Genomic DNA, 25,302 nt, shown 5'->3' with positions numbered 1-25,302 from the left:
ACTTTCTTCAGATGTATTTCTTCCTCCATAAATTTTAGAGCCAAATGTTCTTGGTTCAGTGATATGATTGACAGCCATTTTCTTTTACCACTTTAAATATACCCTTCCATGCTTTCCTGACTGTGGGAATGTTGACAAGAAATCTGCTCATATTAGGTGTTTGGTTCTTTGTATGAAGATTGGCATTGTTTTGTGTTTTTGACACCTTGGTCTGAAACATTGAGAAGATTTGTTCCTAAGACAGAAACTCAGAGTAGAGCAACAAGGAAAAAATGGCTGCTTCTCTGGTAAGTACACCCCAAATCAATGTCATGTCCACATTTTAAAAAATGTATATGGAAATCATGCAGGCCTTTAACTCACTGCTTCTGATATTGTCTTCTAAACTGTTTCCTATGACTTTCTTTGTTTTGGTAGTCGATATCAAGTCTTGAAATATAGTCTCCTATGTAGCACATCCTTGTCTCCATTTTACCCTCCCCCATTATTATTGTGAGGGCAAATGTTATTCATGAACCTAAGACTTACAATTCTGAATGTGTTTCTGTTGTCTCTGATGATCAAAGAATATATTAATCCCCAGTTGCATTGAGATAGACTTGTGTGCTTATAAATTCATGAGGAAGGCAGGCCTAATTTACCACATAGGTTTCATTTCAGGGATGATCAGGTTTCCAGAACTGGGCTTATGTAAGTGGGCATTGAAATAATATACTTTTTGCTGGCATCACTGATTGATTTACATAGAAATAGAATTAGAAGAGCCTGTTGTGAATCCTACTACTAAATGTTTTAGCTCCCTAGAGAGTACAGGAATTGAAGGAATACTGTAGCTGGAAGTTTTCCTGTGTTCTGCCTGGTCCGCAGCTGCTCAGACCCAAGTAAACACACAGGAGCTTATATTAATTAAAACTGCTCGGCCATTAGCTCAGGCCTACCACTGACTAGCTCTTACACTTAAATTCAGCCCATTTTTGTTAATCTATATGCTGCCATGTGTTCTGTGGCTTCACCTGTGTGCCATTACATGTGTTCATGATCGCACCAATGTGATATCTCAAGAGACAGGGTTTCATAGCTCACATCTCCATTCTCCAGCTCTTATACTTTCACTTTATAGGCTATACAAGCAGCAGTCAGTTGTTCTCAGTGTTTGTCCAGTTATGAGTTTCTGAAATAATTTTATCTTTGTAAACAACTTGCATCATATTATTTTTATTCCTTATATCGCTTTTCCAGTCTCCGAATTATTTCATATTTCATTGACATTTTCCAGCTCATTTCATTCTTTATAAATTTTATTTCATTCTGTTCTTGAATTTTCTCTTTTTTTCCTTATGACAGGGGTGTCTGAATCTACCTGATTATTACAAGAACATGTTTTGATTCCTAATAATTTCACACAAAACCATACTTAAGATATTGGTGAAGCTTTTGTGGTTTTTGTCTGCTTGTTTAGTTGCAGCATTTGTTACTTGATAGGCTTGTAATGATGTACATGATGGCTGCAACAAGTTGGATTCTGACTGACACTGTGTCTCTATGTTCTTTTCCATCAATTGTCACAATCACTATTCTTACTGTCCAGGCACAGAGAAAACTTACTGTTATATAGATGAACATGTTCTTCATGACCTACAATGTAAAGCATACTTAGTACATACTTATTGGTGCTTTCAAGTGGTTTTCTCTCTGGTTTGTTTAATTTTTTGGCTTACTTATGGATTAGATTGTTAATTCTTGTGTTTGTTTTGTGGTTTCCTTGAGCTCTTAATGTAGTCTAGGTTTTAATCTATTTCTCTATAAATACACAGCAGATCACTACTATGTAAGCTGTGTGGTCATTGTTTTATTTATTATAATTTTCTTGCAGATCCTGATTGCATACAGTCCTATTTTCAAGTTCCTGCTCTTTTGTTCTGGTGATGTGTTGTTCCAGTCAGAAACTATTTTCCTATGTCCACAAATCAATGTGTTTCCCTATTGTGTCGGTCTGTAGTTTTCAGTGGTCCAGATCATACGTGAAGGTCTGTGATGTATTGTACATTGGGAAAGAATGTGACCCAGGTTAGTCTTTTATGTGTGGATAGATACTTTTACCAATAATTTTGGCTGATCAAGTGTCTTACAATGCAACACCTGTTTGTGGTATTTTGGTTACATTCACATGATCATTGCTATTGGTCTGATTGTAGATCTGTTGTTTTATTTCATTGTGTAGTCTATGGATACCACTTCAGCCTGAGGTTGCTACTCTTATGGGTTTTTCATATCCATGTAAATTTTTAGGATTCTCTTTATTGTATTGTGAAGTATGTCATCGATTTTTAGATTGCTCATATTGATAACTTTTATGAATATTGAGGTTTTTCTCTCCTCAATATTCGTCCCATTATACGTGTCCCATTATACGAGGTTTTCACATTGTCCAATATCATCTTTACATTTTTTAAGTGATTTCAAATTTTCATTTTAGAGGTCTGTCTTCTGTTAATTCCATTTTTCCATTTTGTTAAATTATTTTTTGTTTTTAGTACTCTTTTCTTTCTATAGTAGTAATAACAGGTTATGAAGCTATTCTAATTTCTTGTTGTATACAATATTAAAATTTTGCTTCCAAATAGATGGTAATATTTCCTCCTAAATTATATTTGTTGAATATTGTTTAAGCTTTGTTATTAATGAATCTTAACGTTTAATCATTACATAGTTGTTCACTGTACTGTGATAGTAGTTACCCTTCATTATTGTCCCATCTTATCTCCCTTTTCCCAGTTCTGTTTTCTTGTCTTTTCTTCCCAATCATTTCTCCTGTTATTTTATGTATGATTTTGTGCCACCCATTGACAGTTAAGAATGCTGTCATGTGTTTAAGATTGTTATCTTAAAAGTTAATGTTTCATAGCTCACATCTTCATCTTCCAGGTCTTACAACCATTTATTACCCACTCCTATAATATTCTCTGGGATTTGGATTTCCCATTATAGATTGTTCAGGCAGCAGTAAGTTGTTTTCAGAATTTGACCAGTTATGAGTTTCTGAAATAACTTTGTCCTCTGAAAACAAAGTTTTATGAACCACGCTGAAAGCAGCACTATGCTATGGTGTAAATAAAGCCATTTACAGGAAGCTTGAGTATTTCTTTATATAGCAAAAGATAAGCAGTGAATTCACTCCTAGAGCATTCAACCTTTCCAATCATTGGCTTTTGTCCAGATTTCCAGCATCATGCCTGTATTTCATATGGTGGACAGCCTCAGATCCAACCAAAAAGCCTCCTATTACTCAGAAAATATTCTTGATGTGATTCCACTAATGTACATTGTAGCACAAATTATAATTGGTCTTAATAATAAAAAACTCAGAGGCAGATATCAAGGTAAATCCTGAAAGATCAGAGAAATAAATGAGCAAACCACAGCCATTTCTTACCTCACCAACAACTCAGCCTGAAAGGTACTGAGATCCTGTCTTCACCCTGCCTTAACACTTCCTCTCTCCACCCACCCATATCACTTCCTGTCTCCACCTCCTTAGTGCTGGGATTAAAAGTGTGAGATCCCAAGCACTGGAATCAAAGGTGTGTGTCACCACTGCCTGGCTCTGTTTCCCTTTTAGACTGGATCAATCTTGTGTAGCCCAGTGTGGCCCTGAACTCCTGATCTTCCTGCTTCCTCCTCCCAAGTGGTGGGATTAAATGTATGTGTCACCACTGCTGGGTCTCTATGGTTATCTACTGGCTAACTCCACCCTCTGCTCTTCAGGTAAGCTTTATTTGTTAAAGTACAAACAAAGTATCACCACAGTATATACCTTGACTGGCTCTTTTATATTGAAGCACACAGGACCAGCATATGGTTAGAGCCTTTGATGATTTTCCCCAACAGCCTTTGGAGCACTTTTAGCCTTTTGAATAATATTACCAGGGAGCCTAAGATCTTTTTAGACACTGTGGGTGGTCTGGTGACTTCTCAGCATCTTCCTATTGCAAAATAAAAATTGGTCAGACAATTCAATCTAGTTAGAAGCCCTACTAAAGCAAAAATGTTGTAAGACATTTTTCAATGGCCATGCCTTATAAAAGCTATTATAAAATTCATAATGGGAAGAAACCTTACAGCTGTGAGAAATGTGACACATTGTTTACCCAGCACTCTGTATTCACAAACCAGAGCAGGATCCATACAAAATTATTACAAACATAAGAAACTCATGAAAGTCTTTAATATTTTAATGTTTTACGTATTTATATATGTAAATCTCAGAAAACATCAGGAGTTTGTATGGAAGAAAAACTATGCTAATGTAACAATGCATAAAAGTATATGATAGAATCACTGTACTCACTCCACCTCAAAAATTAAATAAATAAACTCTTGTGGTTCTGTGGCCATTCAGTGATTCACCAGTCTAACACAAGTTTTGGTTTCAGTAAATTAGAGGATTTTTTTAAAAAGAGACTGTCCAAGACCAAACCAAAGAGAGTTCTCAAGATAAGGTTAAGGTTATTACTTGCCAAAGGATTATAAAGGCAAAATCCACAAAGTTATGATTTGGGGAAGCCAAATTAACTCATATCCTGCTGGGTATGGTCAAGTCTTGATTTTGTAATAAATGTCCAGCAAAGACAGGGAGAACTTAGCAGTAGTCTGTTTAATCTTGTGACCTTGCAGAAACAGCTTAGGTAGTGAAATATTTTATAACAATCATCAATTTTTTAAGAATAGCCCAACTGTACCAGAATGTGGTCCATCTCAGGCCAGCTGATAGGGTACATTCAAGGTAGGAGCAACTTTCTCATGGCTTAAAGAAGTTAATAATTATGATTTTACAACCCAGGCAAAGTCAATTTATCATATAAACATAATGTTCACTATCACAATTCTCCCCTTGCATTGTGGCTTGAGTCAAATCCTTCACTCTGCACTGGGTACATATTCATGTGGGGACCTAATAACCATTAGCTTAATGGCTCCTAAGTATAGATGCACATATCTAGTAGCATTGAAGTTGCAGGGGCTTAGAGTAATTGGTAGTTACTGGAGAGCTAAAGGTCTTGCCACAGATTACAGCAGAGGTACCAGCCTGGAGGAACCTGAGAATTAAGTTAGGAGCCCTTCATTTCCTCCATATAGAGTCTTTTCCCTTTCTATGAGGCACTTTGAGGCATATTGGTGAAATTATTAAGGCCACTCCACATAGTTAAAAGGCATAACTTACAAATTAAGGGATAGGTAGGTCACGGGGTCTGGGGAAGGTATATCACAGTCCAGTGTTCTCTGGAGCTCTGCTTGGCCCACCTCCACCGTCCAGGGTCCCAGAACAGAGTGAGAGCACAGCCCAGCCTGGTCTCAGGTCTCCAGGTGCCTCCCTTGGCCCCGCCTTGTAGGCATGACAGTTGCCAAAGTCTCAATGGGGGTTGGAACTTCCAGATCAAAGCTGGAATGGCTACATCTCCCCCTTTTTGTCTAAATAAGAAGGTTCTAACCTAATACAAGACTATATACAAAAGAATGGTTATCAAATATTGTCCAGGAATAATGAGGGATAATGACCTAGATAAGATGGAACTCCAACCAATGCAAACAATATCAAGCAAGAAACACATACTAAAATCCAGAGAAGTATAGAGCATAGGTAAATGGCATGTTACAAAGATCATTCCAAAAGGTGTCCTATCCTAAAGAACCTGAATCTAATACTTAATATGTTCTATCTACTAAGTTGTAACTATAACTGCTAGTCTTTAATCCCATCAAAGACCTGAGAAGGAATATAATGGTATCTGAGAAATGGTAGATGGATGCAAGCAACTTTCGGGAATCTTGCGAGAGTAGACCGAGACAGCTGGCAGCCTGGACAGTCACCTAATGTTTCTCAGCATTGTTGGTGCATTCAAATTGGCTACAGGCCTAAAGTATCTGACAGACCATTTTCAGAAGCAGGAATTCTGAAAGACCATCTTACCCTGTCTTGGCAGAGTACAGTGGTCGCTTTCCTTGTGTCCCACTTGTCCAGAAAGGACAGCATTGCGTTCGTACTGTCAGCCGTCGAGGCAAGGGCAGTTCTTTGCCCAATAGGCCATTTTGTGCCAAGAAGACAAACTTCCAAATGGAAATGTCTTAGAAGCCCAACATTCTCTCGGGATCAAATTGGTGCAGCCAGGAGCAATTGTGTCTCACGTCAACAGAATTCTAAGTTATTTAAATGCCATATTCTCTAGGTCTATGAAGTGTTTGAAGATTACCTGTCCATCTGACTATGTATCTGTAAATCTGGATTACCTAACTAACATAACTACAGAGATGACAAGCATAGGTGACTATAAATCTATAAGTCTTATCTACTGAAATAACCGAAGGATTAAGGCTTCATGTAAACAAGGTAAACAGTCTATAAGCAAATGTATGGTAAAGAACAATGACTTCAAAATTGTGACAATACACAAGATATTTATAACAGAGGTAAGAGTATATAGTGCGATATGCAATATGACAATAATCTTAAAATATATCAATATACCGAATATCCTAAACAGAAGTAGAACATACATAAAGTATGACAGATATAAATTTACATTTGTATCAATATACAAATATTTCAAATAAGAGTAGAAATATATGTACACTATAACAAATATAGTTCTGTATTTGTATCAATATATAAATTATCTTAAACAGGAATATTAAAATAGTTTACATTTGTATCAACACATAAGAATCCATAACAGTGTAAATTACAGTGCAAATTATCTAAGGCTGCTATTTTACTAAATTTGTTTACTAGTATATACAATAATCTACCATAATATCTTATATCTATCCATTCCATTTCTTCTTTTCCCTTCTCTCTCTCTCTCTCTCTCTCTCTCTCTCTCTCTCTCTCTCTCTCTCTTTTAGAATACTGAGTTTAATATTTTCTTCTATTATCTACAAAGATCCCTGAATGGTTTGCATAGGAGCAGCAAGATTCTCCCAAGGATAACTCCCCTGTTCTGTGTAAAGAAGATCAAGTTCCATACCATGTTACAAGACTACCTCAGGCCGGATGGTGGTGGCACATGCCTTTAATTCCCAGCACTCAGGAGGCAGAGGCAGGTGGATCTCTGTGAGATCGAGGCCAGCCTGGTCTACAGAGCTAGTCCAGGACAGGCTCCAAAGCTACAGAGAAACACTGTCTCGAAAAACCAAAAAAAAAAAAAAAAAAGACCACCTCAGTTAAAGAGTAAAGAGTCCACTTGTCCCTCCAACTTTGCAATAGACTTTTCCAACGTGAATAAGTCCTGGGTTATCTGACATACTAAGTTCCTGTAGTTAGTGTCAGCAATTGCTGTGCCCACATCAAAAGTGGCTCTAGCTGTTCCTAATCCTAATCTTACTATGAGGGTTATAGGCACCTGAGGGGGTAAGAGAAGGTTTCTAATTTAAATCCCAAGACACTACAGGAGTCAACATAATCAGGCATACTAACATTACTAGGTTAAAACATACATCAGTCTTATCTTTAGCATACCTTTGCAGGTCCTAGTGATGGTTCAGTTCTCTGGAGATGGATTTTGGGCTTCCCTTGGAACTGGGGTTTCTTTTTCTGTGATGCACTTGATTTGGGAGTAATGTATTCAGGTGCAGATGCCATCTACCTTGACCATAATGGGGGTTATGAGGATGACCAAATGGGGTCCCTTCCAGAGAGGTTCTAATGCTTCAGTTGGATGTCCCTTGAACCATACCTTATCGTCTGGTTGGAGGAGGTGTCGGTGAGGTGGTGGATTCTGGAAAGCAGCCTTAACTGAGGAGGCCACAGCCTCCTGAGTCAGCTGCAAATTCTGCAAAGGTCAAAGCAACTGATGATTAATAATGTCAGTGGCTACTTCTAATCTTATCTGGGTGAGGATTGGAAGAGGCCTCCCAAAGTGCATTTCGAATGGAGTCAGTCATTTTACATAAGGAGTACATTGAGCCCTAAGGAGGGTAAAGGGAAGGAGCCTCACCTACCCTTCACCAGTCTCTAAGATCAATTTAGTTAAGGTCTTTTTTTAGGGTCTGATTTATCCTCTCCAACTGTCCTGAACTTTGGGGATGATAAGTACAATGTAATTTCCAATTGATTCCCAGAACAACAGAAATACTTTCCATAACATTAGATATAAAAGGTGTCCCATTATCTGAACCTATGGACAATGGCAGTCCAAACATAGGTACTATATCATTTAAAAAATGTAGCTAGAAGTTTTCCTGGTCTCACCTGGTACCAAGGTCCCACAGCCATTTATAAAATTCTTGTATCCTGCCTGGTCCTGCAACCATTCAGACCCAAGTAAACACACAGAGGCTTATATCAATTACAAATTGCATGGCTCAAGCTTCTTGCTAGCTAGCTCTTATATCCTTTTTTTTCATTTTTCTTTATTAAGAAATTTTCTACTCACTCTACATACTACCCACAGATCCCACCTCCTCCCTCCTCCCATCTCCCAGCCCTCCCTCCCAAGCCAACCCATATCCCCACATCCCCGTATCCCACAAATCAAGGTCTCCCATGGGGAGTCAGCAGAGCCCAGCACACTGAGCCTAGGCAGGTCCAAGCCCCTTCCCACTGTACCAAGGCTGCACAGAGCATCACATCACAGGCACCAGATTCTCAAAAGCCTGCCCATGTACCAGGGACAGATCCCAATGCCCCTGTCTGGGTGCCCCCCAAACAGTTTGAGCCAATCAACCATCTTCCATATTCAGAGAGCCTAGTCCAGACCCGTTGGGTCTTCACAGCCATTAGTCTACAGTTCGTGGGCTTCCAAAAGTATGGCCAGTCATCTCTGCACTTCTTCCCATCATGATCTTGACGTTCTCCACCTGCAGAACCCCTCCTCTCTTTCATCGATTGGATTCCCAGAGCTCAGCCTCGTGCCTGGCTGTGGATCTCTGCATCTGCCTCTATCAGTCACTGGACAAAGGCTCTATGATGATAGTTAGAGCATTCACTAGACCAGTCACCAGAGTAGAACAGTCCAGGCACCCTCTGGACCACTGCCAGCAGTCCAAGGTGGGGTCATCCTTTTGGGTTCCTGAGAGCCTCCCCAGCATCCTGCGTCTTCCTTTTCTCATGATGTCCTCATCTATCATGGTATTTCCCTCCCTACCCTCCCTGCCCTCACACTGTCCCAGTCCCAGCTCCACCATCCCATTTCCCTATGTTCTCATTCCCCACTCCTTGCCCTCTGCCACCTCCCATCCCCAGTCCACTCATGTAGATCTCATCCACTTCTCCTTCACTGGGTCATCTGTGTGTCCCTCATAGGGTCTTTCCCTGTTAGCTAGCCTCTCTGGAGCTCTGGGTTGCAGTCTGGCCATCCTTTCCCTCACATCTAGTATCTACTTATGAGTGAGTACATACTATGTTTGTCCTTCTGAGTCTGGGTTACCTCACTCAGGATGATATTTTCTAGTTCCATCCATTTGACTGCAAATTTCTTGATATCATTGTTTTTTACTGCTGAGTAGTATTCCATTGTGTATATGTCCCATATTTTCTTTATCCATTCTTCAGTTGAGGGGCGTCTAGGTTGTTTCCAGGTTCTTGCTATTAAGAATAGTGCTGATATGAACATAGTTGAGCATGTGTCCTTGAGGTAAGATTGTAGCTCTTATATCTTAAATTGACCCATTTCTATTAATCTATACATTGCCAGAGGTTGTGGCTTACCGGTCTGCTGGCATGTTGTTCCTTTGGTGTTGGCTGGAGTCTGCTTTTCCTCTCCTTTCTCTTCCTGTCTGGCTCTTTGGATTTTGTGCCTTCCTCCAAGCTGCCTTGCCATAGGTCAAATGGCTTTATTTATCAACCAATAAGAGCAACATATTTTCACAGCACACAGAAAGACATTCCCCCATCACTAAGTATCTTAGCTGTAATCTAAGCAGTCTCTGTCTTGGTGGGAAAGCTTTCAACCCTTCCAGAAAATGTATCCATAAAAACAAGCAAATACCTGTATTGTTCTGGCCTGACTTCTGTAAAATCTATTTCTTAGTATCTACCTGGTCATATGTCTCCTTCCCTAATCCTTGGGGGTTGCAATGCACCAGAGGAAGCATTTGTCTGTTTACAAACTTGACATCTGGAAACAATTTTCTATATCAGCTGGTCCACTGCTGTGAAAAGAACCTTTTCCTCATAAGTTCAATTAACCTCATTTTTCCCAGGTGAGTCCTTTCATGGAGTTGATGTGCCAAGTGTCTTCCCAGTACTTGTAGAAGCATTATCCTCTCCTCAGTTTAAGCTAAACTTTGGGGGGCGGTCTTTGGTGTCCAGCCTCTCTGCTGCTTTCAGGTCCCCTTCTGAGTAATTTGGCTTATCAGGAAGAATGGGCTCTGGGATGGCAGGAAGGCATTTGACTGCTTTTACAGCTATCCTGTTTCCAGTTTTCTCTAATTAATATCCCTTTTGGTGACCAGGACAGTGGATGATAGCCATCTGTTTTGGTGCCCAAATTGCAGCTAACAGGTCCAGGATCTCAGTCTTAGTTTTGTATCCTTTCCACCTGCTGTCAAGTGGCTTCTCTCCCAGTAGGTAGCCCCATGCACATGTGCAGTGGACAAGGCATATCTACTGTCAGTATATATTTATAGTCTTTCTTCTTCCCAAATTGAGAGACTCAATGAGTTCAACAAATTCTGCTTTCTGACCTGAAGTCCCTGGGGGAAGGGCCTCCACTTAGAGGATGTGGTCCATAGTCACTACAGCTGCCTCAGCATATCTTATGTCTTTCAGGTTGCAACTGCTACCATCTGAAAACATTATCAAGTCTGGTGGTGTCCACGGGCCATCTGTCAGATCCAGCCTCAGTACCTGAAATTCAATGGTTAATTGATGCAGTCATATTGGATGGCAGCATCACCAGTTTCTGCCAGCAAAGTGGTGGGATTCTGGGCAGCTGTTTGATAAAATTTGATTCAGAAGCAAGGCCCATTAATGGGTTACAGGAAAATTAGTCATCCACTTGTCCAGAATGCTCTTCAAGAGAGCTTCCTACTCATGTGTGGCTGCGATCAACAAATCTTGCCCCAGAGTCAGTTTGTCTGCTTCCCTTGGAGAGCCATGGTGGATACACTCCTCAGACATGCTGGCCATCCAGCTGCTACAGGATACAACTTCTTAGAGGGATAGGCAACAAGTTACTGCCAGGATCCCAGTTTTTTGTTAGGATCCCCAGAGTATTGCCTTCTCTCTCATCCACAAATAGGTAGAATGGCTTGGCAAGGTCAGGTAGGACTAATGCTGGAGCCAAAACCAGAACCTGCTTTAAATCTCAAAAGGCCTGCTCCTCTGTTTTGCTTACTGACTTGGGTGGCCAAGTACAGTGGCTTGCCAGCTCAGCACACCTGAGTATCCAGAGCCAGCGATATCCTATAGCCCCAAGGAAATCCTGGAGTTAACCTTTCATCTCAGGGGTTGGGATCTGAGTAATTGCCTGTATTCTGTGAGGGAAAAGTAATGTCTTCCCTTCCTGGAGTTTGTGCTCCAGATATGTTGCCTTATGAGTGCACAGTTGAGCCTGCTTTGCAGAGAATGGATATCCCTGTTGCATTTCCAATAGTTTCTCTGTAGCACAGTGGTAGTCTTCCTTGGATTCTGCTGACAGCAGGAGGTCATCCACATACTACAGAATCATGACATTTTTAGTGTTGGACTTCAATGCCTGTAAGTCTCCATGGAGGGCTTCATCAAAGAAGGCTGCAGAATCTGTCAAACCCTGAGGCAATCTAGTCCATGTCAATTGGCCATTGTTCCATTTTTTTCATATCTGTTTTAGGGTTTCTATGGTGAAAGGACACCATGACCATGGCACCATTTTTAGAGGAAAACATTTAATTTGGGCTGGTTTACAGTTTTAGAGGTTTAGACTGTTATTGTCATGGCAGGAAGCATGGTAGCATATGGGCAGACATGGTGTTGGAGAAAGAGCTGAGAATTTTACATATGGGTCAGCAGGTGGCAGGAAGAGAATTGCCATACTCTGGTTCAGTTTATGACAGAGATCTCAAATCCCACCCCCAGTGATACACTTCCTCCAACAAAGCCACACCTACTTCAACAAGGCCACACCTCCTACTAGGGCCACTCCCTATTGTCCAAGCATTCAACACATGAGTCTATTGGGGGCATTCCTATTAAAACCACCACAGTATCTTATCTGTTCAATTAACTTGATTTAGCCAGAGGAGTACTGAAGAAGGAGGTGTGCTTCAGATCGATCACAGAATAGACTTGCCTTCCAGGGGAAGTGAACCTAATCAGGAGTATATACAGGAGTGTATACATTGAGTATATGTCTTGAACTTCCTTGTTCACCTCCCAAAGGTTGTTGAACTGGCCTATAATCACCTGTTCCTGGCTTTCTGATAGGCAGCAATGCAGTATTTCAAGAGTTCTTGGGGGATAGCCCCAGTGGTTGTCAGGTTCCAGATATGCAAGGAATAAGCAAGAGAGGATTGAGTCAAGCCATTGTGGTCAGAATATTGCATCCTGACTAATTGTCAGTCAGAATGCTTTTTTATTTATTTAGAATTTAGCAAGCAGGGAGAGATTTATATTTCTCCAAAACATTATATCATTTGTTTCCATCTGATGTGTTTTACTTCCTCTTTCATATCTCTCAGTCATCATTGATAAACTGTGTCAGAACAAAGTTATCTTTCACAGTCATTTTTACTCATTATTTTTCTTCATCAGCCCCATAACACAACTTCTAGGCAGCTCTTGTGGTTTCAAGGACCCTAGACAGAAAATCTCTAAGCTAGTCCAAGCAGATTGCCAAGTCCCAAGCATTATTAATTTTTTTCTTGTCATAACACTGTTTAATTTTGTCCTGGAGAACTGTACATTACTATAATACAGATGGAAATCTAAAAACAAACACGTAAAGACAAACAAAACCCCAAATACAGCCACAGCTGACCATATCATTACAATATGGCGGGGGTGACAAGGTGAAGGCCCAGCTAGCATGTGCTTTGTTCAAGATTGGAGGAGACTGGTAGGGGTATCCGAGTCCACCTACACCCCATTCCCATCCTAGTTGTTCAGTTCAGGGCTTTACTGTGTGAGCCTTCTCAGCCCCAAGTATGGCTTGGTTAAGCTCTAGAGAACACCTGAAGGAAGTAGTCTGTGCCTCCAAACTGTGGTAATCTGATAGAATTAGTCTTCCTAAGGCAGCAGTACTTACTGACCATCAAAACATGGTATTATACTCATCAGCTGTTGGCCATTATGACAAATACTCCAGAAAACTGGCTTATGAAAAGATTTGGGGTCACAGTTTTCTGTGATGGCTGAGTCATACTTGATTGGCCCCATTATTTTGGGATTGTGAAGCATTATTAACTCTTAATGGTCAGAGTGCTAGTAGGCCCAAGGGAACTCCTCAGGTAAAAACTGCTGCAGTTATTATTTAATTTCTGACATAATATAATGTTTACATTTTATATTTTATAGAACTTACTTATATGTCTAATCCTGGCATTCTTTTGTTCCTTGATCATATGACACCACAGTGGCTCTGTACAAGCTAATTTTTCTAGGAAATGGAGGTCCTGATACCTCATTCTTTTATCAATTTTCTACATCATTTTTTGAACATTAATATAAGTCTCTGTGTAGCGCAGAGGTAATTCCACCCAATCTAACTGTTGTTATATCTTTCTCTCATGGGTCATGCCATTTGAGGCCCTCAATCTTATCTGCCACATAATTGTAATTGCCTGAGCGTATAGTAGAAAGAGGCTCGTAATCTAATCTGCTGCCAACTTCTCTAGCCCATCAAATCTTGTTGACCTTTATAAGTTTACTTTGTCTTGATTGTCTTGTTCCCAAGTAAGTACAGGGGCAGATGTTCCAAGAATATCTCGGAGCCTCATAAGGAGATCTCTGCTATCTTTGTGTGTGTCACTATCTCCAGGGCACAAAGAAGACATTATAGTAGAGCCAGATAAGGATATCTCCCCTAAAAGTGTGGGGGAGGTAGCATGCTCAGGACTTTCCTGGGGAAGCTTAGAAGCAACACTCCTGGGAAAAAGCCTAAATGACTCATAAGAAATTTCCCATCAATCCAATATCCCAAAGCTGTACAAATATTAAAATCCCCCCAAGCATGCAACACATGAAGATCAAAATGAAAAGTGAAAAACAGTGATCATGCAGCTCAGCTTTGCTGGATTGTAGGCAAGCAGCTGTACTGGCTTTATAATTTTTGCTGTTCCCATCAGATATGATATGGCTGTGCCACCAGGCGAGTGACAAGTGGCCAGTATGTCAGCTTCAAGCAGCCTGTTTATGTGGACTTTGATTCCTTGTTTTGCTTCCTAAGTCAGATGGTATTGCTTTGCCTTGACAGGGTGTCACTTTTCAGTTCTACTATGACAGTGGCATAGTTGGACTGCTAGTCCTGGTGCATTTTCTTCAGCCCAGACAGAAGGAAATTTTTGTTGCTAATCTTTTTTTTTCATTTTTCTTCATTAAGAAATTTTCTACTCACTCCACATACTATCCAGAGATTCCCCCTCCTCCCTCCTCCCACCCCCAGCCCTCTTTCCCAAGCCACCCCACATCCCCACATCCCACAAATCGAGGTCTCCCATGGGGAGTCAGCAGAGCCCTGTACACTGAGCCTAGGCAGGTCCAACCCCCTTCCCACTGCACCAAAGCTGTGCAAGGTGTCACACCACAGACACCAGATTCCAGAAGCCTGCCCATAGACCAGGGACAGATCCCGATCCCCCTGCCTGGGTGTCCCCAAACAGTTCAAGCCAAACAACCATCTTCTGTATCCAGAGGGCCTAGTCCAGTCCCATGGAGGCTCCACAGCCACCAGTCCACAGTTCATGGGCTTCCACTAGTGTGGCTGGTCATCTCTGCACATCCTCCCATCAGGTTCTCGAAAGTTCTCCAGAGGAAGGTTGTTGGCATAATCGTATTTGTTAATTTAGGACTCCTTAAGACAAATTTAATCTTTTCCACTGAAAATGTATTTTTGCCCTCAATTTGTGGAGTATGTCACATCCCAGCAGAGGATATGGACATTACCATGCATTACCAGGATAGAATGGGTGACTGTCACATTTCTCAAGTGTACAGTTCTTTTGGTGGTCCAAGAGCAAATTTGTGAACAAGTAGCTCCTTGTGTTATAGTCTACTTGGGCCCACCTGTTTCAGAATTGAGTAGGTGTCTCCCTTATGCAACAGAAATTTGACAGGAGTCCCCACACCACACTTTCAGAGTAACCCTGGGCTCAAGGATGGGGTGGTGGCTGTGCCCAGACCCCAGCACTCTTTCCCTAGCTGGAGCACAGATGCAGACTTGCGCTCTTGAATTGGGCATTTGTCTTTCCAGTGGCCTATATCCTTGCAGAGTGTACAATGGTTTTTCCTCAAAAGAGTTTCTTTTTTATGTCTACTTAGCTCTTTCTTTGCTCTATTTCTGAATTCCCTTTGGTAAGCTGCCATCATAATCATAGCTAGTTTCCTAGTCTGTCTGTTCTCTAGGGTATCTGCATGATTGCATACCTGGGAAGTAATCTCAACTAAATCTGACAATACTTTTCCCAAAAATTCTTCTATTTTCTCAATTTTCTTCCTAATTTCTGACTGGGAAACAAAAGCCATATTAAAAGCCCTCTGGTTTTCTGTGGCCTCTGGGTCAATCAGGGTATAAATATGATAGGCCCCTAGGAAGGGCTGATGGTGACTCATCTGAACCCAATGCATGGAAGTTTCTATGACTTGAAGAGCTCTATAAATATATTGACTATCTGTATATAAATTAAACAAACTGTCTATAAGAAATTGAAAAACCATAGTTACTGCCTGTAATTCCACTATCTGTGCAGGAGCTGGGGTTATTTGTACTACATAGCTTTTTCTGTGGATAACATAAGTAGCCTTCCCATCAGAAGAATCATCAGTAAAAAGTAGTATAGCATCTCTTACAGGATTTTTCATCAGAATCTTAGGAAATACAAATGACTGCATTTGAGTGAGTTGTAATAATTAATCAGCTGGGAACTGATTATTATTGAATAGCATTCTCCACTTGTAAAAGAACTTGTCTTCCTTTTTCAGTTAATTGTCTTGGTCAATTAGGAACATTCTCTACTTTTAAAATATCACTTAAAGGTTTCAAATCACTGGTAGGTAACTTCAAATAAGGTCATAACCATTGAATATCTCCTAATAACTTTTGAAAATCATTTAACATTTTTAACCCATCTTTTCTTATTTCCAATTTTTGAGGCTTTAGTTCCTTAGGATGGGCCAGGCGGTGGTGGCGCAAGCCTTTAATCCCAGCACTTGGGAGTCAGAGGCAGGTGGATCTCTGTGAGTTCAAGGCCAGCCTGGGCTACAGAATGAGTTCCAGGAAAAAGGCACAAAGCTACACAGAGAAACCTTGTCTCGAAAAAAGAAAAAAAAATCCCTTTTTTTAAAAAAAGAAATGTTTCCCTATGGTCTTAGCAACCCCAGTGAAGGGACAGTTTGACATCCAAAGGGGTGGCAAAACTTATGTTGAGAACAGATGCTCTAATACCAATTTTCTGTTTACAAGATTGGAGGAATAATTAATGGGTTCGGTACATGTTTCATGAAACACTTCCTGGAGAGATGCAACATATATACATGCACCTGTTCACCCCAACTGGGAAATGAAAACAGAACCAAGTGTAACTTGTTGACTTAATCAGCTTTATTTGCCTTACTTAACAAACACGAGGAAAGAGTATTTTACCAGAGCAAAAGGGACACAAAGACAGTTGCCATCATTAAAATCTAAAGAGCATGGGATAAACCTAATGAATACTGAATACCCATAGCACACATAGGCATATCTACAGATTAAGAGCATTCAGTCTTGGACACTCAATCTGCAAAAACTCCTTCTAAGTGGCATGATTGGTCTGGGTTTCTTCAATTGAGGTAAGCATACTGAATCTTGTCAGGTTTAGGGATTTCTTTTAAGTTATTTTGAATGATGTAGTTCCTGTCTTAATCAGCTTCCCTTCAAACTGTATCATTTCAGTCTCTAGGATACTGTTACACAATAGCATATTCTTTAGGCTTCTCCATGTTGTCTTCATGATGAAGTATTTGAGGTTGAACAAGTAAAAAATTTTAATGAAAATTTTCTTGCATTGCCACATTTTCAGAATTTCCCTCAACATAATGTCTTGCTTTTCAAGATTAAACATTATTAAAGGTTTTCACAAGTTTCTCATGTTCATGATTCTCCAGTGTGAAACTTCAAGTGTAGCTAAGGGCAGAGCTTGGTTAAAGCATGTGCCACATTATTTCCTACAGAAGCTTTTATCCCCAGTTATGAATTTTCAGGTGTTTCCTTAGACTTGAAATGCAGGTAGACTTTTTTGCATACATTACATTTGTAAGGCGTCTGTCATATGAATTCTTTGATGTGTTCTAAGGCTGGCTTTCTGGATAAAAGATTTCTCACATTGACTACATTTGTAAGGTTTTTCTCCTGAATGAATTCTCTGATGAGTTCTAAGATTAAATTTCTGGGTAAAGGATTTGTCACACTCACTACACTGGTAAGGTTTCTCTCCTGTATGTATTCTCTGATGAGTTCTAAGATGGACTTTCCTGATAAAGGATTTGTCACATTCACTACACTGGTAAGGTTTCTCTCCTGTATGAATTCTCTGATGAGTTCTAAGACTGCCTTTCTGGGTAAAGTATTTGTCACATTCATTACATTTATAAGGTTTAACTCCTGTATGAACTTTCTGATGTCTTCTAAGTTCTGTGCAATTGGTAAAGGATTTGTCACACTCACTACATTTGTAAGGCTTTTCTCCTGTATGAATTCTCTGATGTCTTCTAAGATGAGAGCTGTAGGTAAAGAGTTTCTCACATTCACTACACTTGTAAGGTTTCTCTCCTGTATGTATTCTCTGATGAGTTCTAAAATTGCTTTTCTGGGTAAATGATTTGTCACATTCACTACATTTATAAGGTTTCTCTCCTGTATGTATTCTCTGATGAGTTCTAAGATAGGATTTCCTGGCAAAGTATCTGTCACATTCACTACACTTGAAAGGTTTCTCTCCTGTATGTATTCTCTGATGAGTTCTAAGACTGCCTTCCTGGATAAAGAATTTTTCACATTCATTACATTTGTAATGATTTTCCCCTGTGTGAATTCTCTGATGTCTTTTAAGACCTGAAAACGTGCAAAGTGATTTACCACATTTATTACATATGAAAAAGTTCTCTCCTGTAAGGATTCCACAATGGTAATCAAGGTGTAACCATGTGTAGAATGTACTAGTAGCTTGTTTACATCCAGAAAGTCTCTCTCCTCCATGAGTTGTCTGATGTTTTGTAAGATCTGAACAGCAGATAAAGGATTTGCCAAAATCATTATATTTGTAAGTATTCCCTCCAGTGTGGAAGCTGTAATGCCTTGCCAAGTCTGATGTATGAAAAAAGCACTTATCACATTCTGTACATTTGTAGGGTTTTTCTCCAGAATGGATCTTGTAATGCACTTTGAGTTGGGACAAATGCAGAAAGGATTTATTACATTTTGTACATTTATAGGATTTCTCTCTAGTATGAGCTCTCTGATGTCTACTGAGACTTGAGTACATCTTGAAAATTTGTCCATATTTCTTGCATTGCTGTGGTTTCTTTGCACTACTGGCTCGTTTCAGTGTGTGTATATGTTTAGGGTCAAAAGATTTATCATACTCTGTATTTTCCTGTTCTTCTATTGCTGTGTGGATTATCTGGTTTTGACTAACGATAGAACAGAAATCTAAAGAGTTTACACATTCTTTGTATTTGTAAGGTTCTTCTCCAGTGTTCCCACTTACATGTCTATTTATATCTAATAATTCAACAGAGGCATCTCTGTGGTTAAGCAATCTGTCCTTGCACTTTTCTGCAATGTCATTCCTGTCAGAAGATTCATGAATACCTTTGCCAAGCTCATTACATTGAAATGGCCTCCCTTGGATATTCACATGATCACGGAAAATATGCTTTGTGCCTTGATCCAAGACCTTCTCAAATTTATCACATATGCAATGGTTCTCTGGAAAATTAATACAATTTGGATTAACAGAGATTAATGCATGAGTAAAAGATTCAATAACTGATGTTTTCTGAGACATGTAAACTAGAAACTCTCAGGAAAGGCATTTTCTGATTCACAATCATTAAATGGAAGCTCGTGAGAACCTCCAATGTGATATGTATCAAACACAGGGACCAATAACAGATGTCTCATTCTTATCTAAACATTGTAACTTGCAGAAGGTAGGGCAAATGGGTGATCAAGCAATAAAGAACTTTGACAAAGGAGCTCATATGAAGAATGCTCCTCTCTATTTTCTTGTTTATGATTTTGAGACAGAGTCATACTGTGAGGCACTGCTTAGCTAGGAGCTCAATATATAACCATGGTGACATGGAACTCAATATACCCTCTTGCTTCAGTATTCAAAGTGCTAGGGTTAAAATCATGCTGTGGCAGTTGGTCCCCTTTGAATTCTCAGAAAGAAATTTTCCATATTGAGACCACCTCTCAAAAATTAAATAAATAAAGGAACAACATTCTCACAACCAACAGCTCTTTCTCTACCTATAACCTTCTGAACTTTTTTAAAATCAGAAATAAATGACTAGTTTAACTTAATAGTAAAATCAAAATATTCCAATTATTATGTGTACTGTAATATAGTTCCTTGCCCTGAATATACATTTTTTTTTAATTTTGAAGTTTTCATTAAAAACTATATAAGAGGGCTAGAGAGATTACACAGCATATAGCATTTGGTTACTCTTCCAGAGAACACAAAAAAATGTAAAGGAAGCATCATAAAAAATTTTAGTTAATGACCTTAGTGACAGTTCAAAGAATTTATTTATATACAAAATGGGGAAAACAAAGGGTGAATCAGGAATTGTATGAGAAGAATATTCTTACCCACAAAGACTAGATTGTAGTAATTCTCCAGCATCACATCCATGTACAATGCCCTCTGGGCAGAGTCTAGACATTCCCATTCCTCCTGTGAGAGGTCTATAGCCACATCCCTGAATGTTAACAGCCTCTGTAATGGAAAATCACCTAATTACTATAGCTGCTGCACAAAATGCTATCCTAAGTAAAAGAGATCTAAAGAACCGGGGGATAGTTTTGTAATGCAGATGAGTCATTAGCAATCAATCAGAAGTGCTCTAGAGAGGTCAGAAGTTAAGCATTGTTGCTCTTACATAGACAATGTATAGAATGACCTATTACATTACTTACATTCATAAGCTATTTCTCCTTCATGAATTTTCTGATGATTTCTAAGACCTGAGCAGCCAGCCCATAAAGGATTTGCCGCCATCACTACATTTGAAAATTTTGTCTTCAATTTGGATTCTGTAAAGGCTTTTAAAGTCCTTTAAAATGTATATGGTTCCCACCACCCTCAAGGCATTACATAACAAATATTAACCCCATTTCTATAAGAATCAATGCAACTCATCTGAACTCTACAGGCAGGAGTCATACAGAGCGCACACACACATACATTCAGGTAAATATACTTACATACATAAAATTAAATTAATTTTTAATTAAAGATACTTTCTAAACTAGTCAGTTTTTACTGTATTTGTAATCTCTGTGAAAACAGGATGATACAAAACAGTCTCAAAATCAGTAAATGTTTTATGCTATAAAAGATACAAATTTGAGCACTAGAGGCTGTAATGTATCTTTATGTGTTAATATCAAACAGGACCCCAATGTCACATCACAGATGGTCAAGTTATGATGAGCAAAACTATTTTTCCAAATTCTACAACTGTAGGCCTTACTTAAATATCAGACACCAGATTAATCTTGTCTGAAACTAGGTCCCAACTTACTCTATTCTAAAATTCTCAGTTCACATTCTGAGACCCAGGTACAATGTTGCAGCCTTTCTATATAACAAATAGGTAGAACATAGATTTCAGATTCATGGATGAATTAAAATCAGAGTTTTTTTTCTTAAAAGAGTAAGCACTGTGACATCACTGGACATGTCCAATATCCCAAACAACAGATAGAATCAAATACTTTATAAAGTTATTTTATGAGAATATCTTCACAACCATGAAGCATTAGAATGAATATTATTTACATTTTTCTAAAAGTGGACAAAAGCAATACAGAATATAACCATTTCATAAATTCCATATGGTGTTTCGCTACAGAATGAGAAATAATGTGTAAATAAATGGCATATCTGACAATGCATTCAAATGAAGTAGAAACATTTTCTGTGAATGAAATAATGAATTAAACTGAATGATGATAATCCTAACTTTTCACTAATTTTACATTATTGTCATGAGATTAGGTCAGTTGAAAATTTGAATCTTCTAATTTCAACTTTATTCACTTCTTCATTTAGCAGTATTTTAAGTTGCATAGATAATTATCACCTGTAACTCTTTCTTCACTGTTGAAAACTAGAAGATGCAAGGTTATATACTGTCTTTGTCACAAATGTGCACAAAAATGTAAACCTGTGGTCTGGGAAATGACTCAGAGGTTAAAGGCACTTGCTGTTTCTGAAGATAAACATAATTTAATCTCTACACACATTGTAGCTCCTGACAATGCCCGAATTCAGTGCCAAGGGTTTGGTGCCAACCACAGGCATCTAGTGGCATAAGGCATTATGCAGTGTCTGTAAAAATATGCATATGAACACTCATATGTTGAGTTCTAATAACATAGAATATTATTGTAAAGAAAGAAATAGAGCCGGGCGGTGGTGGCACATGCCTTTAATCCCAGCACTCAGGAGGCAAAGTCAGGCGAATCTCTGTGAGTTTGAGGCCAGCCTGTTCTACAGAGTGAGATCCAGAACAGACAACAAAGCTACACAGAGAAACCCTGCCTTGAAAAAGCAATCAGGAAAGAGAGAGAGAGAGAGAGAGAGAGAGAGAGAGAGAGAGAGAGAGAGAGAGAGAGAGGGAGAGAACCATTACCACTACTCTTAAGGATTTCTCCCTACCAAAAAAAATAACTTCAGCGAGAAGGAAAGCATAGGGTGGAAGGAATCTTCTTCCTCCAAAAAATAAAGACACAAAGTAATTAAGAGGGACATCCATTAATGCTTGAAAATTGATGCCTGAAGCACAGCAACAAGTCAATACTGTCTAGAAAATTCTTAGGAATATATTTCACATGATAGAATTAAAAGGTGGAGACAGTAGTGCATATGACCCTTATGAAATATAAAAAAAGAAATAGAAAAATAATCATCTGTCTATTGAGAACTTACCACTGAGAATTGTACAGAACCTTTCCTGAGACAGATAGATTTCAGTTATCAACACACCCATCATCACTGTTTGACATAAAATGCCAAAAAGAGATACAAGGATTCTCATAGACAAATCCATTTTATGGAAAGAGAAAGACACGTTATTCTTTCCACTACATGTTCTCTAGGGTGCTGTAATATCTACTATTTGGATTCAAGACAGCGAGTGTCTTCTAATTGTACTTTTGCATAAATTGCTCAGTGATGTCAGTGAAAGATGAAGGTCAATGTATTTGCACGTAAACACTCATAAGCATGTTTCTGAAAACCTGACCATCCAAGAAATGCCATGTATGAGGCACACGAAACCCTCCTTCCTCATGAATATAAAAGGACACAAGTCCATTCTATGTAGAAACTGTCAATCAATATATTTTTAGGAGAACCACTTATAATAGATTCTCTTTCAGAATGGCAGGTATTAATTCCATGAAAATTTTATGTCCTCACAGTTTAAAATACAGTGAAAATATAATGGAACCAGGCTGTGTTATGTAGATGAATGATCTAAAGACTTGCTCTTGATTATCAGAGAAAAAATAAAGATAAATTATAGAAAATAAAGACTTTAGATAACATTACTAGAGGTAGAGAATTAAAGTCTTGAATAGCTTCAGTAACAAAAACAATTTTCAAAGAAACGTGGACATGACACTGACCTGAGGAGCACTCATCACAGAAGCATTCATTCTTCTTGTTGCTTTTCACTCAGTTTCTCTATCAGAAACACTGACCAGAATTCTTGTTGAAACGTCACATCAAGATGTCAAAAAATACAAAGCTAAAATTAATTCAGCTGTTATGGATAATGCCCAATCACATAAAAAGACTTAAAACCAAAATGATACCAGTAAACTTTTCAACATTCCTACACATAGAATTGAAAAACATATTTGGAATGGAGAAAGAAAATGACTACGGACCTTATCATTGCATCCAGAAACACAGGCTCTTAAAATTCACGGAGAAGAAAGGGCAAATAAAAAAAGTTATAAAATAGCACAGGTCACCCCATCAAGTAGCAGTGCGAACCATCATTAGAGGCAAAGTGTAGATAGAAAAATCAGAAAGAAATTATTTATCAGAACACAGGAAATAATGCCTTTATAATACATATAATATATATTAATTCCTTTATAAAAGGAATTAATGAATAGAGGAGCAGACTATGTCCAACAAATAAAACCATTAAACTACGATTTCTAACTAGAATGAAGCAAATTATTACCAGTAGTATTACAAACCAGAATATGAAAAAAAACCACATAACAAATATGAGCCCCATGATATGAAAATCCTGGTAGAATAGAAATGCCATAAGACAAACCAACAGATTTTATAATAAACTCCTAAAGGTAACAGGAAGAAAAGGAATACAGCTGAACACAGTAAAGGGCAAGTGTGTGCTACACCAATGCCAAGAGTACAACAGAAAAAATGAATAGCATTAGCTGGAAAACTGTAAGGAGAGGAAGGTGCATACAATCTCCAGTCTTACTGAATTCAGAGCCATAAGAGAATCAGAGAAATCTGAATGACAAAAAAGAATTAAGGATAAACAGGTAGCAAAGTTACCAAATTCCTTTTTAAAGATGATGTGATCACATATAAAACTTGCTGTACTCACCATGGGAAAAATTATAGATTTGATAAGTGCTTTACATATAATTAAAGAGAAAAAAATAACACACAACATCACTACATTTCCTATTTATTAATAATGACAATTTGCAAAGTAATTTAGGAATTAAAGACATTCAAGCTGTTTCCAAAAGAACTAAGAATAATGCTAAATAATGATGAATTTGCTTCTATGAAGAAATTTTTAAAGCATTCAGAAAAAAATGAAAAATAATAGTACACAAAGAAATGGACTGGCATGCACACTGACTGATTAACAAAATTATGTATATGGTTTGTTTTGGTGAGGGTTTCTACATCTTCCATGGAACACGATGACCAAAAAGCAAGCTGGAGAGGTAACAGTATATTTGGTTCACACTTCCCTATCAGTGTTAATCACTGAAGGTAGTTAGGACAGGAGCTGAAACATGGCAGGAACCAGTAGGCAGGAGCTGATGCAGAAGCCATGAAGAGGTGTGGCTTACCGGCTTGTCCCCCATGGCTTATGGAGCCTGCTTTCTTATAGAAGGCAGGACCACAAGTCCAGGAATGGAACCACCCACAATAGACTGTACCCTCCCCACCAATCACCCTTAAAAAAATATCCTAGGGCCGGGCGGTGGTGGCGCACGCCTTTAATCCCAGCACTCGGGAGGCAGAGCCAGGCGGATCTCTGTGAGTTCGAGGTCAGCCTGGTCTATAGAGTGAGTTCCAGGAAAGGCGCAAAGCTACACAGAGAAACCCTGTCTCGAAAAACAAAAAAACAAAAAACAAAAAACAAAAAATCCTATAATCCTATAGCCAATTCTTACAGAGACATTTTCTCAAATGAGGTTCCCTCCTCTCTAATAACTCTAGCTTCTGTCAAGTTGACTTAAAACTATCCTGCACATGATTATATTATTAACAGCAACCAGCAGAACGGATGCAATCCTATATGGGAAATACTGGTATTTCCACAAAAGTAGGTATGGAAACAGTTACATAGACACAGGAACACCATAAATATTAAAATGATGTCGAAGAAAGTGTATTCCTTGGGGTATCACAGGATCTGATCTTCTATCATAATACAGAGGCACAAGGATAAAGACAGCATGGACCTACAAATAAAGAAATATGTAGAAAACTGAACAGAATAGAGATTCCAGAAAGAAACGTAAAGCAGAGGGTTTAAGTAAGCTGAATAGGTCAAAGACAAACCCAGGAAAAGAGAGTCTTTTAAATATTCTCTACAGGGAAAATGACTGTTATGTGTAAATGAGTGATATTAGACCCATATTTCTCCCACTACATGAAAAC

General features: G+C 38.8%; 1 protein-coding gene across 1 annotated transcript; it reads right to left on the bottom strand.

The window, feature by feature from the left end:
* Positions 1-16,708: 16,708 nt before the first annotated feature.
* Positions 16,709-23,444, bottom strand: LOC131894138 (zinc finger protein 883-like). The gene is made up of 3 exons (XM_059244326.1): positions 23,037-23,444; positions 19,992-20,118; positions 16,709-19,097 (listed from the first exon to the last, which is right to left on the bottom strand). The coding sequence occupies exons 1-3, from the start codon at positions 23,064-23,066 to the stop codon at positions 17,416-17,418; spliced, it is 1,839 nt and encodes a 612-aa protein (XP_059100309.1). The 5' UTR covers positions 23,067-23,444; the 3' UTR covers positions 16,709-17,415.
* Between the last annotated feature and the right edge of the window lie 1,858 nt (positions 23,445-25,302).

Source organism: Peromyscus eremicus, chromosome 1, assembly GCF_949786415.1.
Source record: "Peromyscus eremicus chromosome 1, PerEre_H2_v1, whole genome shotgun sequence".
Classification (NCBI taxonomy): Eukaryota; Metazoa; Chordata; class Mammalia; order Rodentia; family Cricetidae; genus Peromyscus; species Peromyscus eremicus.
This window is presented reverse-complemented; position numbering and strand designations above follow the sequence as displayed.

What these genes read in the sequence shown, in the direction of transcription:
- LOC131894138 (XM_059244326.1), bottom strand. Translation starts at nt 23,066, where the DNA reads ATGAATGCTTCTGTGATGAGTGCTCCTCAG. An exon ending in CTGTGATGAGTGCTCCTCAG is followed by an intron (nt 20,119 to 23,036) that starts GTCAGTGTCATG and finishes TTTCCATTACAG; the next exon opens with AGGCTGTTAACATTCAGGGA. An exon ending in CTACAATCTAGTCTTTGTGG is followed by an intron (nt 19,098 to 19,991) that starts GTAAGAATATTC and finishes TTAATTTTCCAG; the next exon opens with AGAACCATTGCATATGTGAT.